Raw genomic sequence first — 12268 nt, forward strand, 5'->3', positions numbered from 1 at the left:
TGGAACAAAATTTATCTTTTTCTAGATTCTTACCTAGGCTCTGCTATTCATGTGTGTAAAACTGTCATACTTTTGTTTGCATCTTGTCTGTAATAGCCTTGTTCCTTACAAAATTGGGTGAAGTCCTTCCAGGCCGCCTTATCTGCCTGCCTTTTAAGCATATGAAATATTATAAACAGAGTTGGAAAGCTGAGTATAAGTCTATGGAAAATGACATGTGTGCTACAGAAAACAATTTTTAAAAGGCCTCTATGGAAGGACCTATTGTTATAGAACATATGCTTCCCTTTGTGCTGTTTTTATATTTATTATGTTTTAGTTTTGCTATTCTGCTCTGAGCTTGCTTATTATTGTCAAGGAATGTTTATAATAGAAATGGAGCTGCAGTCATAGCACTTTCTTGCTGTGGCTGCCTGCTGCTGGCTCATTGACTGAACTTGCTGCAGTACATCTCTATGAAGTTTGTAGAATGACCAGGTTGGAGTTTAGGATTTGGTAGTTGTGGGGAAGAATCTCTACTTGAATTTGTTTGGGTCACATCTGGATAACAAAACAACAATTTGGTCCCATTGTTGTTAATATCTGAGCAGGTTAATAAATTTTGGAAACTGTAGCTGAGCTTTCTGTAGATAATACAGACTTGTGTAATTTTAGCTGGATCGAGAAAGAGCTCAGATTGAAGAAGTTTTACAGAGAGGAGGGCAGTTGTTGCAGCAGCCTATGGAGGACTATAAGAGAGAGAAGATCCGCATACAGCTGTTGCTTCTGCAGAAAAAGTACAACAGCGTGCAGGTATGATTTTGGTAGTTACTATAGTTAAAGCTTATTTATGCAGTCTTCCCTTTGCTATCCCACTTACAACCTGATTATGACTCTTGGTGTGTAAGATCCTCTGGGGAGGAGTTAAATACGTGTACATGCAATCTGACTCTCTGAATCTTTGCGATTCTGAAATATGAATTTTGTCATTCTGAAGTTTTGGGGGAGTGGTTTTGATTTTTAAAGTCCCTTTCACAGAGGGCCAGCCTGTATATATTTACACAGATGGGTACAGACGGTTGGACATTTGGTTCGCTTGTCTTGGCCCTCCAGCAGAGGTTTGTCTTTACCACCAGGCTGTGTGAAGAGTGACTACATAGACACATGTATACAAACGTATTCATTGAGCTCTTAGCTGAAGAGGTCTGTGTGAATGAGTCTGCTATTTCATTCCTCTTCCTTCCTAAGAGGGTATTATCAGTAATTGTGGACTCTAGTATGTTGTGGTGCTTTCATACATGTGCCATATTAAAAATACTTTTGTGTAAAGCAAAGGGGACCTGTATTCTTATACTCCTTTTAGCTCATCTGTTGGAATCATGTTAGAGTTGGTAAGGTGAGGTGTAGCTCAAAGGCAGAGTAAGACTCTCAGGCTGTCTTTGATTCTATGTCTGTGCAGATAAATAGAATATAGCTATTTTTGAAAAATAAATTGTTACTATTACATGTTTTGGAATTTGCTTCTTCAAATGAATCACCCAAGTATTTTTGTTTTTCAAATAAATAAGACCTATTCAGTTCACTATTTCCCTCCTCTTATGCTGTATTTTCTTAATACATTGGCTTGTAGGAGTGCAGGTCATTTCAAAGGAGGCAGGTGGTGGAACTCTCTCCCGTGCTTTCTCAGTATAAGAAGGAACATGACAGTCTAATGAAGTGGCTGGATGAGGCAGAGCACCGTCTGTCCGGGCTGCAAGGTGTGGAAGGTGAACAAAAAGTACAGGTAAATGAGACTTTTTTTTTTTTTTTTTTCTTTTTTTTGGGGGGGGCGGGGGGGTGGGGTGTTTTTTTCTTAGAGCAAACAGTCTGAATGCTATGCATGAACTACATCTATAAGATTCATATATTAGGGTTTTATGGCTGTTCTTTGATGCCTTCTTGGAAAGAAGTGTTTTCAAAATAACAACATTCATTTCTCATTAGGAAACTATCTGCATATACTAGTTTGGGATTTCTACGTAGTCATCATACATCCAAAATATCCCAGCCATCAGGCTCAAGTCTTAGAGTGTGATCTGGGCAGTGTTGCAGCAGGACAGTGTCTTTTCCTAGTCTTGCCCATGGGGGATTATGCTTAACTCTTTTTGATGCCCTGGCTCAAACAGCTTAATTCAATGTCTGATAAGATAAAAGCCTTGTTTGAAGCTTAAACTCAGTGCCTCTGCGTCTCGTGGTTGGGATATTGCAACTACTCTAACACTGCTTTTCACTGCCTCAAGTGCTTAGAGAGCGATAACTACCCTCATGTGATTGATATGACTGTACACAATGAAGATTAATAAAAATTGCAAAGATTAAAGTATTTGATAATGTGCATGTGCAGGTCTTGACAAACAATTTCACAACTAATTTAATAGGATGTCAGGGTCTGATGAAATCTACTACCCTGAAAGCTGTATGTCTTAATTGTTGAGGGAACAGATACTTTCAGTGGGGTTTTTATTTTTGTTTGTTAGTTTTGTTGTGGTTTTGTGGGGGTTTTGGTGTTGGATTTTTTTTTTTTTTAAATCTTATTTCTCCTTTTCATCCTTCAACACACTTTGACCACGTGGTAATTATATTAATATTTTAGGCAATAACAGTGAGGAACTTTGTGAAGCAGTAAGTAATTTCTTGGACAAGCTTGGGGGCTAGGCAACTTGTCAAGAAATTCTCAGCTTTTGCATATGAAGCTTCATAATTAAAATCAATCAATTCTTTTTGACTGCTCTGTAACTTTTTAACCCAGCACCAATTAACTTGGAGGCAGGGGTAAAATAGTCTGGTTTCCTGTGAGACTCATGCCACAGTGCCATGATGTGGTGCTCTTCGTTCACAGGGGTAGTGCTGTGTGGCTTCAGCAGCCTATGACAGCTGTAGACCTATGGCAGATGGTCTGCTCTCCGTGGTCACACAGGCTATTCATTATTAGCGATTAAAGTAAACCTTTTAAATCTGCTTCTCTTTCGAGAGACTTTTTCAAATGACAGGCCTCCCGTGCAGAGCTGGGCAGCAAAGATGGTCCCAGGGTCTCTTTGACTGTCTGACATCTGACTGCTCTGTTGGGTCCCCAGCGGTCACTCCTGGCATACTGTGGTACTTGCACACGAGCTTCTTGGGACCTGACTGATGCCAGGGAATTTGTTTGAAGGAGATGGGGATCCATACACATTTAAAGTATAACAACACGATTCAGTTTTTCTGTTTGACCATCAGCTGCTTTGAGTGAATCTATTACTGGATTGAAAAGGGAACAAAGGTGTACCTGAAAGGTTCTTCGCTAATGGGAGCAGTCCAGTTGTGCCACAGACTGGTCTTCCTTGTTACTATTGGTCTTGCTGGATGTTGACTTATCTTCTCTAAGGAAGGCCCTTTGCCTCCTATAAAGCCCTTTCCTTTGGGGATATACTGCAGCTAATCCCTGGTACTGCTGGATCTGTTCCTGGATTACTGCGTCTTGGTATGTGGGTGCTGAATGCAGAATATCATGTAAATATGAATTACCGTAGCAGTTATGATAGACTATTGATGGAGAAATACTATCTTTGCTCAGAATTAGTTAAGTCGTGTAAAAGTATCCTTGTACTTCCAGATACAGTTTCTAGTCTGGCTGAGTCAGCTAGACTTTCAGAAAAGGACAGCAGCAGTTTTCATTACTACTGTGAGACTCTGAAACTGCTGCTTTTGCTTCATGTGCCTGTGCTTCTAGCTTTTGGATATTTGAGTGGTAAGCCAGCTTGTTTCAAGTGACCTTATTTTACTTTTATGGCTTGTTCTTTCACCTGCTTTACTAATTGATCTTGAACACAAAAAATGGTATGAGACCATACTATTTCTGAAGGGAGAAACAGTGTTCTCAAATATCATCATTATTTGATGAACACAGTTGCTCCAGAATCTTCTTGGAGCCACCAGATCTGACTTACCCTCAGCACCATGAAGGCAACCCTAATGCTAAAATTCTGCAACAGAAATTGCCTCGCCCCATTTTTTTACCATCTGTTCTGTGTTTGAACACCTTGCTCCCCCTTCTTTAGTCAGTAGGGATGTCTGATGAAGGTGGGAAAAGGGAAATCCTAGATGTATCCATAGGGCCCCCAGACTACCAACTGGCAAATTGCAGTGCTTTTTGCTCACGTCAGCACAGGTCTGAGAAGCATGAAATGAATTCTTGACCCACTGGTGCACAGCTGGCTCAACCCTTCACCTTGATGTAAAGAAGGTGCAGTGAGCAGAAGAAGAGAAGCTAGTTTTGGAATGAGCAAACAGGGAGGGAAAGAAAAGAATTCAGGTGCCAAGCTGGGGAGTAACTCCAGTTAATGTTTTATGTAATACATTATTTACATTTTTGTAAATGAGTGTGGAGGAGAGGACTTATTTATGGTGCTTGAAGGTCATATATATCTATATATTGATTTGCTGGAAGTAGCTGGATCATAAATATTCCTCATCGTGTGTGCTTCTAGGGATTATGGAGTTAAGTGTCTCTGAAATATTGGTAACCCTTCTGCATCGCTGGTACTTTTGAATAACCCTTGTTTTGCCACAAAGCCGTCAGCTAGAAAAACCTGCATTGGAAGTTTGTATCTCTGAGTTCCTTCTTTTCTAGTCTTGCTATAGTATTTATTTAAAGTGCTCTATTCTGACTTGGCTTGGAATGAGGGAAAGGAAAAATTAAACCTTAAATTGCAGAGGTAATTAGACTAAAGTTTGAGAGATTTTCCCAGGTTTTAGGAAATTGTTTTGAAGTAAAAATGATAATTCTGCAGATGGTAAGTGAATTTACTGTTGTGGGCACAGTGCAGTTTCTCCCATAAACTGGAACACAGATAGCATCTTGAAGGCTTTTGAATTACTCTTCCTGTAATAAAGAACACATGTTTGTTTGCCTGTTGTGCTTTTTACAGAGAAGGTTCTAAGTTACTTAAATATGAACCATGAGCTACATTGCCCACAAATACTGACTGCATTAATTAATCCAGAAGGACAAATAAGATGGACATGAGATTTTAGCTTTAGAAAACCTTTTCCTAGAAAACTGGCTATGAAATATTTTGACTGTGAGAAAGAAGGAACATAGAATGGTTAAAAAAGTGAGCATTTCTAATCGAAAGGACATTTATTTGCAAAGGTAACTAATGTGTGTTGATCTGAGATTAGACTGGCTAAACTCTTTTGGTTAAAATGTTCATGTGGTTAAACATGCAAGGTAAATTATTCAATTTTATATCCATTTCTCAGGTAGTATTTTCCAAAATCCACTTTTGGAAGCAAGTCAGAGTATCTCCTGGAGTTGAATCTTTGATAGATTTTTGTTTGAAAATGAATTTAAGTGTAAAAGGGGAAAGGGGAAGAAAATCTGAATACAAATTCTGAATGCAGGTAAAACTACATGCTAAGTATAGGTGGAAACAAATTTTTATTTGACCACTGAAATAAAATTAGTTTTAGCATCTCTCATTGAGAGGCCTTATTGATAGTATGTACACTAGTAATTGAGTATTCCCCTTTTATCTCCAGTCCTGCGTTTTCCCTAGTATTTAAAGAGAGATCAAATTTAATAAACATGCTCTGTCACTGCTGAAATTAAAGGTCTAATAAGTCATCCAGTCGGATTTCCTCCTAAATATCCTTTGATTAACTTTTTATTTGTGGGTGCTTTAGAAAAAGTTCGCTTGCCTGTTTTCTTTAATAAAAAACAAAACTAAACTCCAGCTTCTGTGACAGATAGGTGTTTGATTTGCATGAGAGAGTTATGTTAAACTTCTGCTTTTCCATTTTTTTATTACGTTATGCTGCATTTTAGAAGCTGCCAGTCTGCTATGCAAGGTAGAGAACAGCTGAACAATTAAAACTTGGCTGCAGTAAAGCACTAATGTGTTTATAATACTTACATATGTTCACCTTTAAGAAGGAGGGTTGTGAAAGTATGAGCCATCCTCTCAGTGATGGGAGGCAGCTGGAGGAGATAAGCAATGAGGTGTGCTGTGCAAGAGCAGCACCAGGAGATGTTCACTGCTCAGCAGAAGAGCAGCAACCTGGCCTGGGATGGTGCTAATTGGGAAGCAGACAGTTTCAGTGTATGTCAGTGTTGGCAACAAGTGGAGAACAAGTTTGCTGCATGCCGGCAGCAGGTGCTGTTTGAAATCTTGTGCAAGTTTTGTCTAATGAGAGGTAAAGCAATGTGTGTGAGGTAGAAAAATAACAAAGTCCAGTGACCTGTTAATTTGGGTGAAGTCTAGATTCTGGACTGTTGCCTGTGTGAGAGTGGGACTTGTGGGGTGATGAAAAATTGAGAAAACACTTTGGGATGATGTTGCAGGAGGCTGTTCTGCAGCAGGCATCCTGGTGTTTGTTCAAACCCTGGTTTATTCCGTATTGCTGGGGAAAAGATACTTTGAGTTGCACAAGCTTTGTCCGATTTCTCTGGAGCTAGGGCCTCTCCTTCCACAGGAAATGGTACCACTATGTAAGTCTTGGGCTTTTGCCCAAGCTTTGGAAGCTGACAAAATATATACAGAGCCTCAAGAAAATGTGTTTGGGGAGCATCAAGTACCAGGATGTTGGATTTGTGGCTAAAGCATATGGAGTAGTTTGTGGGTTTTACTGTGGTGCTTGCTTGCTACTTTTCTGAATCAAAAGCAATGCTGAGTATTTTATGATGCTTGTCTGTAATACTTAGTAGACTCAATTTATGCTTATGTGCCTGTGTGTCCTATTTCTTTGGTATGCAATGAATGAATGAAAGCATACCATTGTGGTAAAGGCCTGGCGGAAGTACAAATATGTCCCCAGTTTCAATGTAGGGATGACTGTCTACTACAAAACAAAACAAAAAAACCCAAACACAAACCAAATAAAATACTCGGGAGCGTTCAGTGCATGAGAAGAAATCCTGAATGGTGAACACGTGAATATACTTTTTTCTGCTGCCATCCTTTTTTCTTTTACACTACACGTGCTGCATATGTTAGATTCCAGTTAATTTGACTGACATATTTGAAACACTCAGAAACATGTGGAGGAGGAAGATAGACGGGTGTTTGCAAACAGCTTTGTTAGTGGAGCTTAATATTTTACTGGTTGTCAGCTGTGCTAGTGATTAGCATGTGTGCATCCAGCCCAGACTAACTGCAAAGTAAAAATCACTGGCTGAAATTGCTGTGAACATACGTTTATTCTTCACACTCTTAAGTGTATACTCAACTGTTAGTACATCGTGCAGTCGAGGATTCTGTCTTGGTTGACTCAGATTCTCTGAGTACAGGATGGTGGTTTAGAAGTTGCTTGAATTTTTCAGTACACTCAGAGGTGGGTTTACTTTTCCATTGCTGATTTCAAAGAACTGGGCTGTTTTCAAAGATGGTCATAGAATCCTGTTGAACAAGAAAACTGTCCAGCAAAAAGTGTTTTCAGTCTTTGGAGTATCTGCTTCACCTGCCTTCCTCGGCTACCTTTGCTGGGCATGGCAGTGTAGTTTCTTGCAGCAGGCTTCCTAACGCTTCAGATTCAGGCCATCATTTTGGTCCAGGAAAAAGCTGCATTAAATTACTGTTCTTGCTTTCTTACCTGCTAACGTGGTACTTGGCTAGACAGCCTCATTTTCCAGCCAGAGCAAGTAACAATTGCCAAGGTCTTGAGGAGTTAGTGTCTCTTATTGCTGCAAAAAAACATATTGTGGTACTGGTAGAGCACTCATTTATTTAAAAAATGGTTGGAAATGTGAGTGGGGCTGCTTATTGAAAAGAATGTGGAGAGAAAAAAAACCAGTCTCCTTCAGTAAATTGGTAACTTCTGGGAGTCCTTGATGATGGCACCAGACAGTGGGTTGTAATTGCAGCTAGATACAGTCTTGATCAAGAAGTGTAACTTCTGGAAGTGGTAAGGATCAAGGCAAGAGAAACAGCAGTGCCCTTCCCACTCTCCAGAGTTTTAATAAAGAATAAGACAGGGTCATTGTGAAGCATGATATCTACAGTTTTATAACTTTTTTTTATTTATTTAAATAAATACAGAAAGAGCTCTCTGCAGGACTTGCAGCTTTCTGAATTTATGTAACCTTGCTAGAAAGGCCTTTGTTCTGTCTTTTAATGTAGAAAAGTACTTACTCTGAATATAGTTTACTGATATAGAATTTTGTAATAAAATTATTTGTTCTTAGAAATATAAAATGAACTTTCATGCTTTTAGGCAATCCCTGTCCAGCAGAGGCTAAAAGGCCACTTTGATGCTGGAGTTAGGACCTTGCCTTTCTTGGCTGAGTACTTGGTTGAAATCAACAAAGTCTTGCTGGCCATGGCTGATGTTGAACTGCTGCTGAATGCACCAGAGCTCAATACTGGCATCTACGAGGATTTTTCAACTCAGGAAGATGCACTGAAGGTACTGCATGTCTTAAGAATTATATTCAGAAGGAAGAAGGGCAGAAGGAAATAGTAGAATAAAAAACACTTTAGAGACTGTGTAGCTCTGTATTTTTGCTCAGGTTATACTGGATCAATATACACTGGAAATGAAATGATGAGACACTTTTGTGGCTAGTTTTCTTTCTATGCAGATACAAAATGGAGCAGTGTGGAAGCTGGGCAGGAGGTTGGGAGAGAAGGGTTGAACTTCTTTTGTTGGAGAAACTGTTGTGGTTTTCTTCATGTAGTCTACGCAATATGTAGAGAAATGCTAAGTCAATCTCCTTATGTTCCTGCTTGGTCTCCTCAATATAGCTGCTGTTCTCTGTGTCATGTGAAAACAATTGCTTATATGGGAAGAGGGAGAAAGGGAGATTCTTGATTTTTGAATGTAGCTATATATGAGGCTGTAAGACAGTGGTACCTGTTCTGATTAGCAAAGCATCGACATGTGCTCAGTTTTAAGCTCCCACTTCTCATTGTCAGCCTGTGGATTTACCTGTGTGATTAATGATGAGGAAGTAGTTAAGGATTTGCCCTTCTTCAAAAGGGGATGAAGAAAGTGTGTTTGAAAATAATGAATCCTGCTGTTGAATGTGAGTTAAGTGTGTAGGAGTCTGAGTCCTGGTTAATTTTTGCGCATGCAAAGGAGCAGGATACAGAGATTCCCTCAGAAAGCATCCACTGGCGTTTGAAATTGCACATTGTGTGGTATAGCGTAGATGTACCTCCGTGGGTTGGGAAGCATAGTGGGGTCTGTGCCTTTATATTTGAGTCAGTCAGGCTTTGCCTCTCACCAAGAGCTAGATCAGTTGTTTCTGTAGCTGTTATACAGGTCCTTTAAAAGCTTTCAGAATTTTAGTCCACTTTCCAACCTGATTTTCTTTATGCTGTGTACATGCTTTCACTTTTTGTATTTGTTTTTTTTTTTGTCATAGTTTTCAAAAGCAAATACGGGAATGATGCCAACCTTTGACAAAGCGCATGAGACTCCTGTTTTGTTTGAGATTCTCTTGTCCCTATTTACTCTGCTTCTGTGCTCCCCTAAGTACAATTAGGAGTGTTTATGTTAAGATGGGTTTGAAATACTTCATTTTGGTGCAGGTCTGTCATCTGATTTTGAAATTTTGATTTGTTCTAAGGATTCTTTCAGAAGCAGCAAGTAGCAGAGCATAGAATTTTTAGAGGGGTTACTGTTTTAAATTCAAAAAGATAAGTAAATTCCACTGTTTGCATGGACTGTTTGTCCTCTGAATACCAAGGCGGTCTTACAGCAGCATCTGGTTTAAAGGTATTTTCACATCATAGTTCAATGGTATTTGAGATTGCTTTAACTCTGTCTGCTTTAAATCTAACACTTTTATGTAGCTTATGCTTTTGAAGTTCTATGCATATAGGAGGTTACATGAAGCATAATGAAGTCATGTCTTGTGGCTTGTTTTTTACATGAGGAAGGAATATGTATAGTGTCTTTGTGACATGGGCAGACTTAATTAGTAATGAAGATACTGCTGTTTTGAGAAGTATGGTGTGTCCCTTTACCTCAGTAACAGATTGGGTATATAAAATAGTTCATATTTTTTATAAAAAAAACTGAGAAGGACACATACTTAAAAAGATGTAATGGATCATTCAGTTCAGTTGCTAAAACTGATTTAATCTATAAACTGCTGATGCTCATTGTCATGCTCTTATTTTAGATACTGATTTTTTGGAACAGTGTTTTGAAGAGATGAGGTTTTGGTTGTCTTTATTTTTTTTTTTTTTTTTTATTAAATTATTTCCTCCTGGTGTTGACTTTACTAATGGCTTGTGTCATTACTGTGCTTGCAGAACATAAAAGATGTTTTGGATAAACTTGGGGATCAAATTGCGGTCATACATGAAAAGCAGCCTGATATTATATTGGAAGCATCTGGACCTGAGGCGATACAAATAGGAGATGCGCTAACCCAGCTGAATGCAGAATGGGACAGAATTAACAGAATGTACAATGATCGTAAGTGGTAAGTCAAGGATGTTTGGTTTCTGTGACCACATGGTAAATACTTTGTGTACTCCAATATATGCATTATCCTAATGATCAAGATAGAGTTTGGGAGTAATCAGCTTTAATATATTAGTATTACACAATAATTGCCAGAATTATCAAGTATTGAAACAGTTAACATGCAAATTGTAGTTTGGGTGTTTTTATGAAGCTGATTGCTTTATAAAATAGAATATTTTGTTTATAAAATATAAATTTTTTGTTTTATAAAGGTATTGCAAAGCAAAATTCTAGAAGAAAAATGTGGAGTAGAACATCTTTTAACAAAGAATTCAAGGCTGCTTATGAAGGAGGGAATGAGTTTGTGAAAGAATGGGGCCTTTAAAATACAACATGTTTTATAGTTGCCAATAATCTTTGTTGAAAGTAATTAAAGATGACCGGATTAGAAAATTTTGTTGTTGAGAGAACAAGAGAATATTGAAATCAGTGCTAAAGAAAAGAGTGTTTCCCATTTCCTTTCCACAAATATCAAATAGCTGTAATTTCACTTATGCCAAAAACATTGGGGAGTGGAAAGTTAAACTAAGCTTTGATTTTCCCCCCACCCCTTACAGAAGATACTCTAAACTGAAAATGCCTTATTACCTGAATCAACTTTAAAGTGGTATTGAGTTTGTTTTTAAACATTTAGTCGAACTTGGAAGTGTGTCAGAAAGGCGTTTGAGGTTGGAATTGGTGAAAGTATGAAGGTATGGGTTCAGGAAGTTACAACTAAGCCGAAGATAATCACACTGCAAACAGCAGCAGGCACTAAGATTGCTGCTATGCAAAAAAACCTTAAGAACTGAAAATAATTTTAAGAAACTTAAAGTTAAATGCAAAGGCTCATACTGTAGTTAATTTGCTTTTAACAGTATTTGCTTTTTAGTGGTGATATAAGGTAATGGTTAATGCAAAAGTTCTGTAGAGCATAAAGTAACGTCTAGCTATGTTCACTTACTTTGTAGCACCAGAAATCTGTTATCAAAGACATTTGATAGTGTATTTTGAAGACATATTTTTAGGAAGAGTGCGTATTACATAAGCTGCTGTTTTCAACTCTTTCTTTGGATCACTGGTGTATGTATAGGAATATGAAAATTGGTTGTTGGTATTGTTTAAGCAGAGACTTCCAGAAGTTCTGGGCCATCGGAACAGTGAAGCATCAAGGTTTCTAATAACTCATCAGGCACTGTTGTTTCACTGTTTTTTCATTTGAAAACAAATAGTGGTGCCAGCTAGATACCACTTTCTGTGCTCTTGCTGGCTGCCTGTTCTCACCTGCTGTATTTGGAGACAAATGTTCCAGAATCTGGTGCTTATCTATATTTATGTGCCTGCAGCTATTTTGTTGTCTTCATAGGTATGATGTTTGCTAAGCTTTAGTTATGCCTTTTTCCCCCCGTAACTGAATTGAAATGCTTTAACTCATATTATCTTTTTGTAAGTATGAGCACAATTTCATTTACTGCTTAAATTTGATTTCATTAGGTAGCCAGGGTTAACGAGAAACCTCGTCTTCCGATTGAAAAAGATAAGTGTATCAAAGAATAAGTTCACTATTTATGATTAGCTGGCAAAATGCAACAGATTACCTCCTCAGTTGGTTCACTGAATACAAATTAATACTGTGCTTCAAAAAGTTTGTAAGGCTGTGCATCTTAATGAGAATAGTACTGGGCATGATTTCCATACAAAAGGGACTACTGGACTAGCAATTTAAGCTAAATGGTATGTAGCTTCATGAAGATATCAAGTGCTGCAATTTTAACAGAAGCATATACTTTGATTAACGAATACAATGTTAGTATCA

The 12268-nt window shown here is 38.3% G+C and overlaps 1 protein-coding gene across 5 annotated transcripts in view; it reads left to right on the forward strand.

Moving 5' to 3' along the window:
• The window catches only part of UTRN (utrophin), a 386253-nt gene that overhangs the window by 132676 nt on the left and 241309 nt on the right, over positions 1 to 12268 (forward strand). For 4 of the 5 annotated variants that reach the window (XM_055714514.1, XM_055714513.1, XM_055714515.1 and 1 more), the window contains 4 exons: positions 655 to 792; positions 1610 to 1762; positions 8209 to 8400; positions 10257 to 10429. In XM_055714514.1, coding sequence (XP_055570489.1) covers positions 655 to 792; positions 1610 to 1762; positions 8209 to 8400; positions 10257 to 10429 — 656 coding nt within the window. The remainder of the gene's footprint in view (positions 1 to 654; positions 793 to 1609; positions 1763 to 8208; positions 8401 to 10256; positions 10430 to 12268) is intronic. The other variant, XM_055714516.1, reaches the window with a different exon arrangement.

This window comes from Falco cherrug, chromosome 6 (assembly GCF_023634085.1).
Source record: "Falco cherrug isolate bFalChe1 chromosome 6, bFalChe1.pri, whole genome shotgun sequence".
Lineage (NCBI taxonomy): Eukaryota > Metazoa > Chordata > Aves > Falconiformes > Falconidae > Falco > Falco cherrug.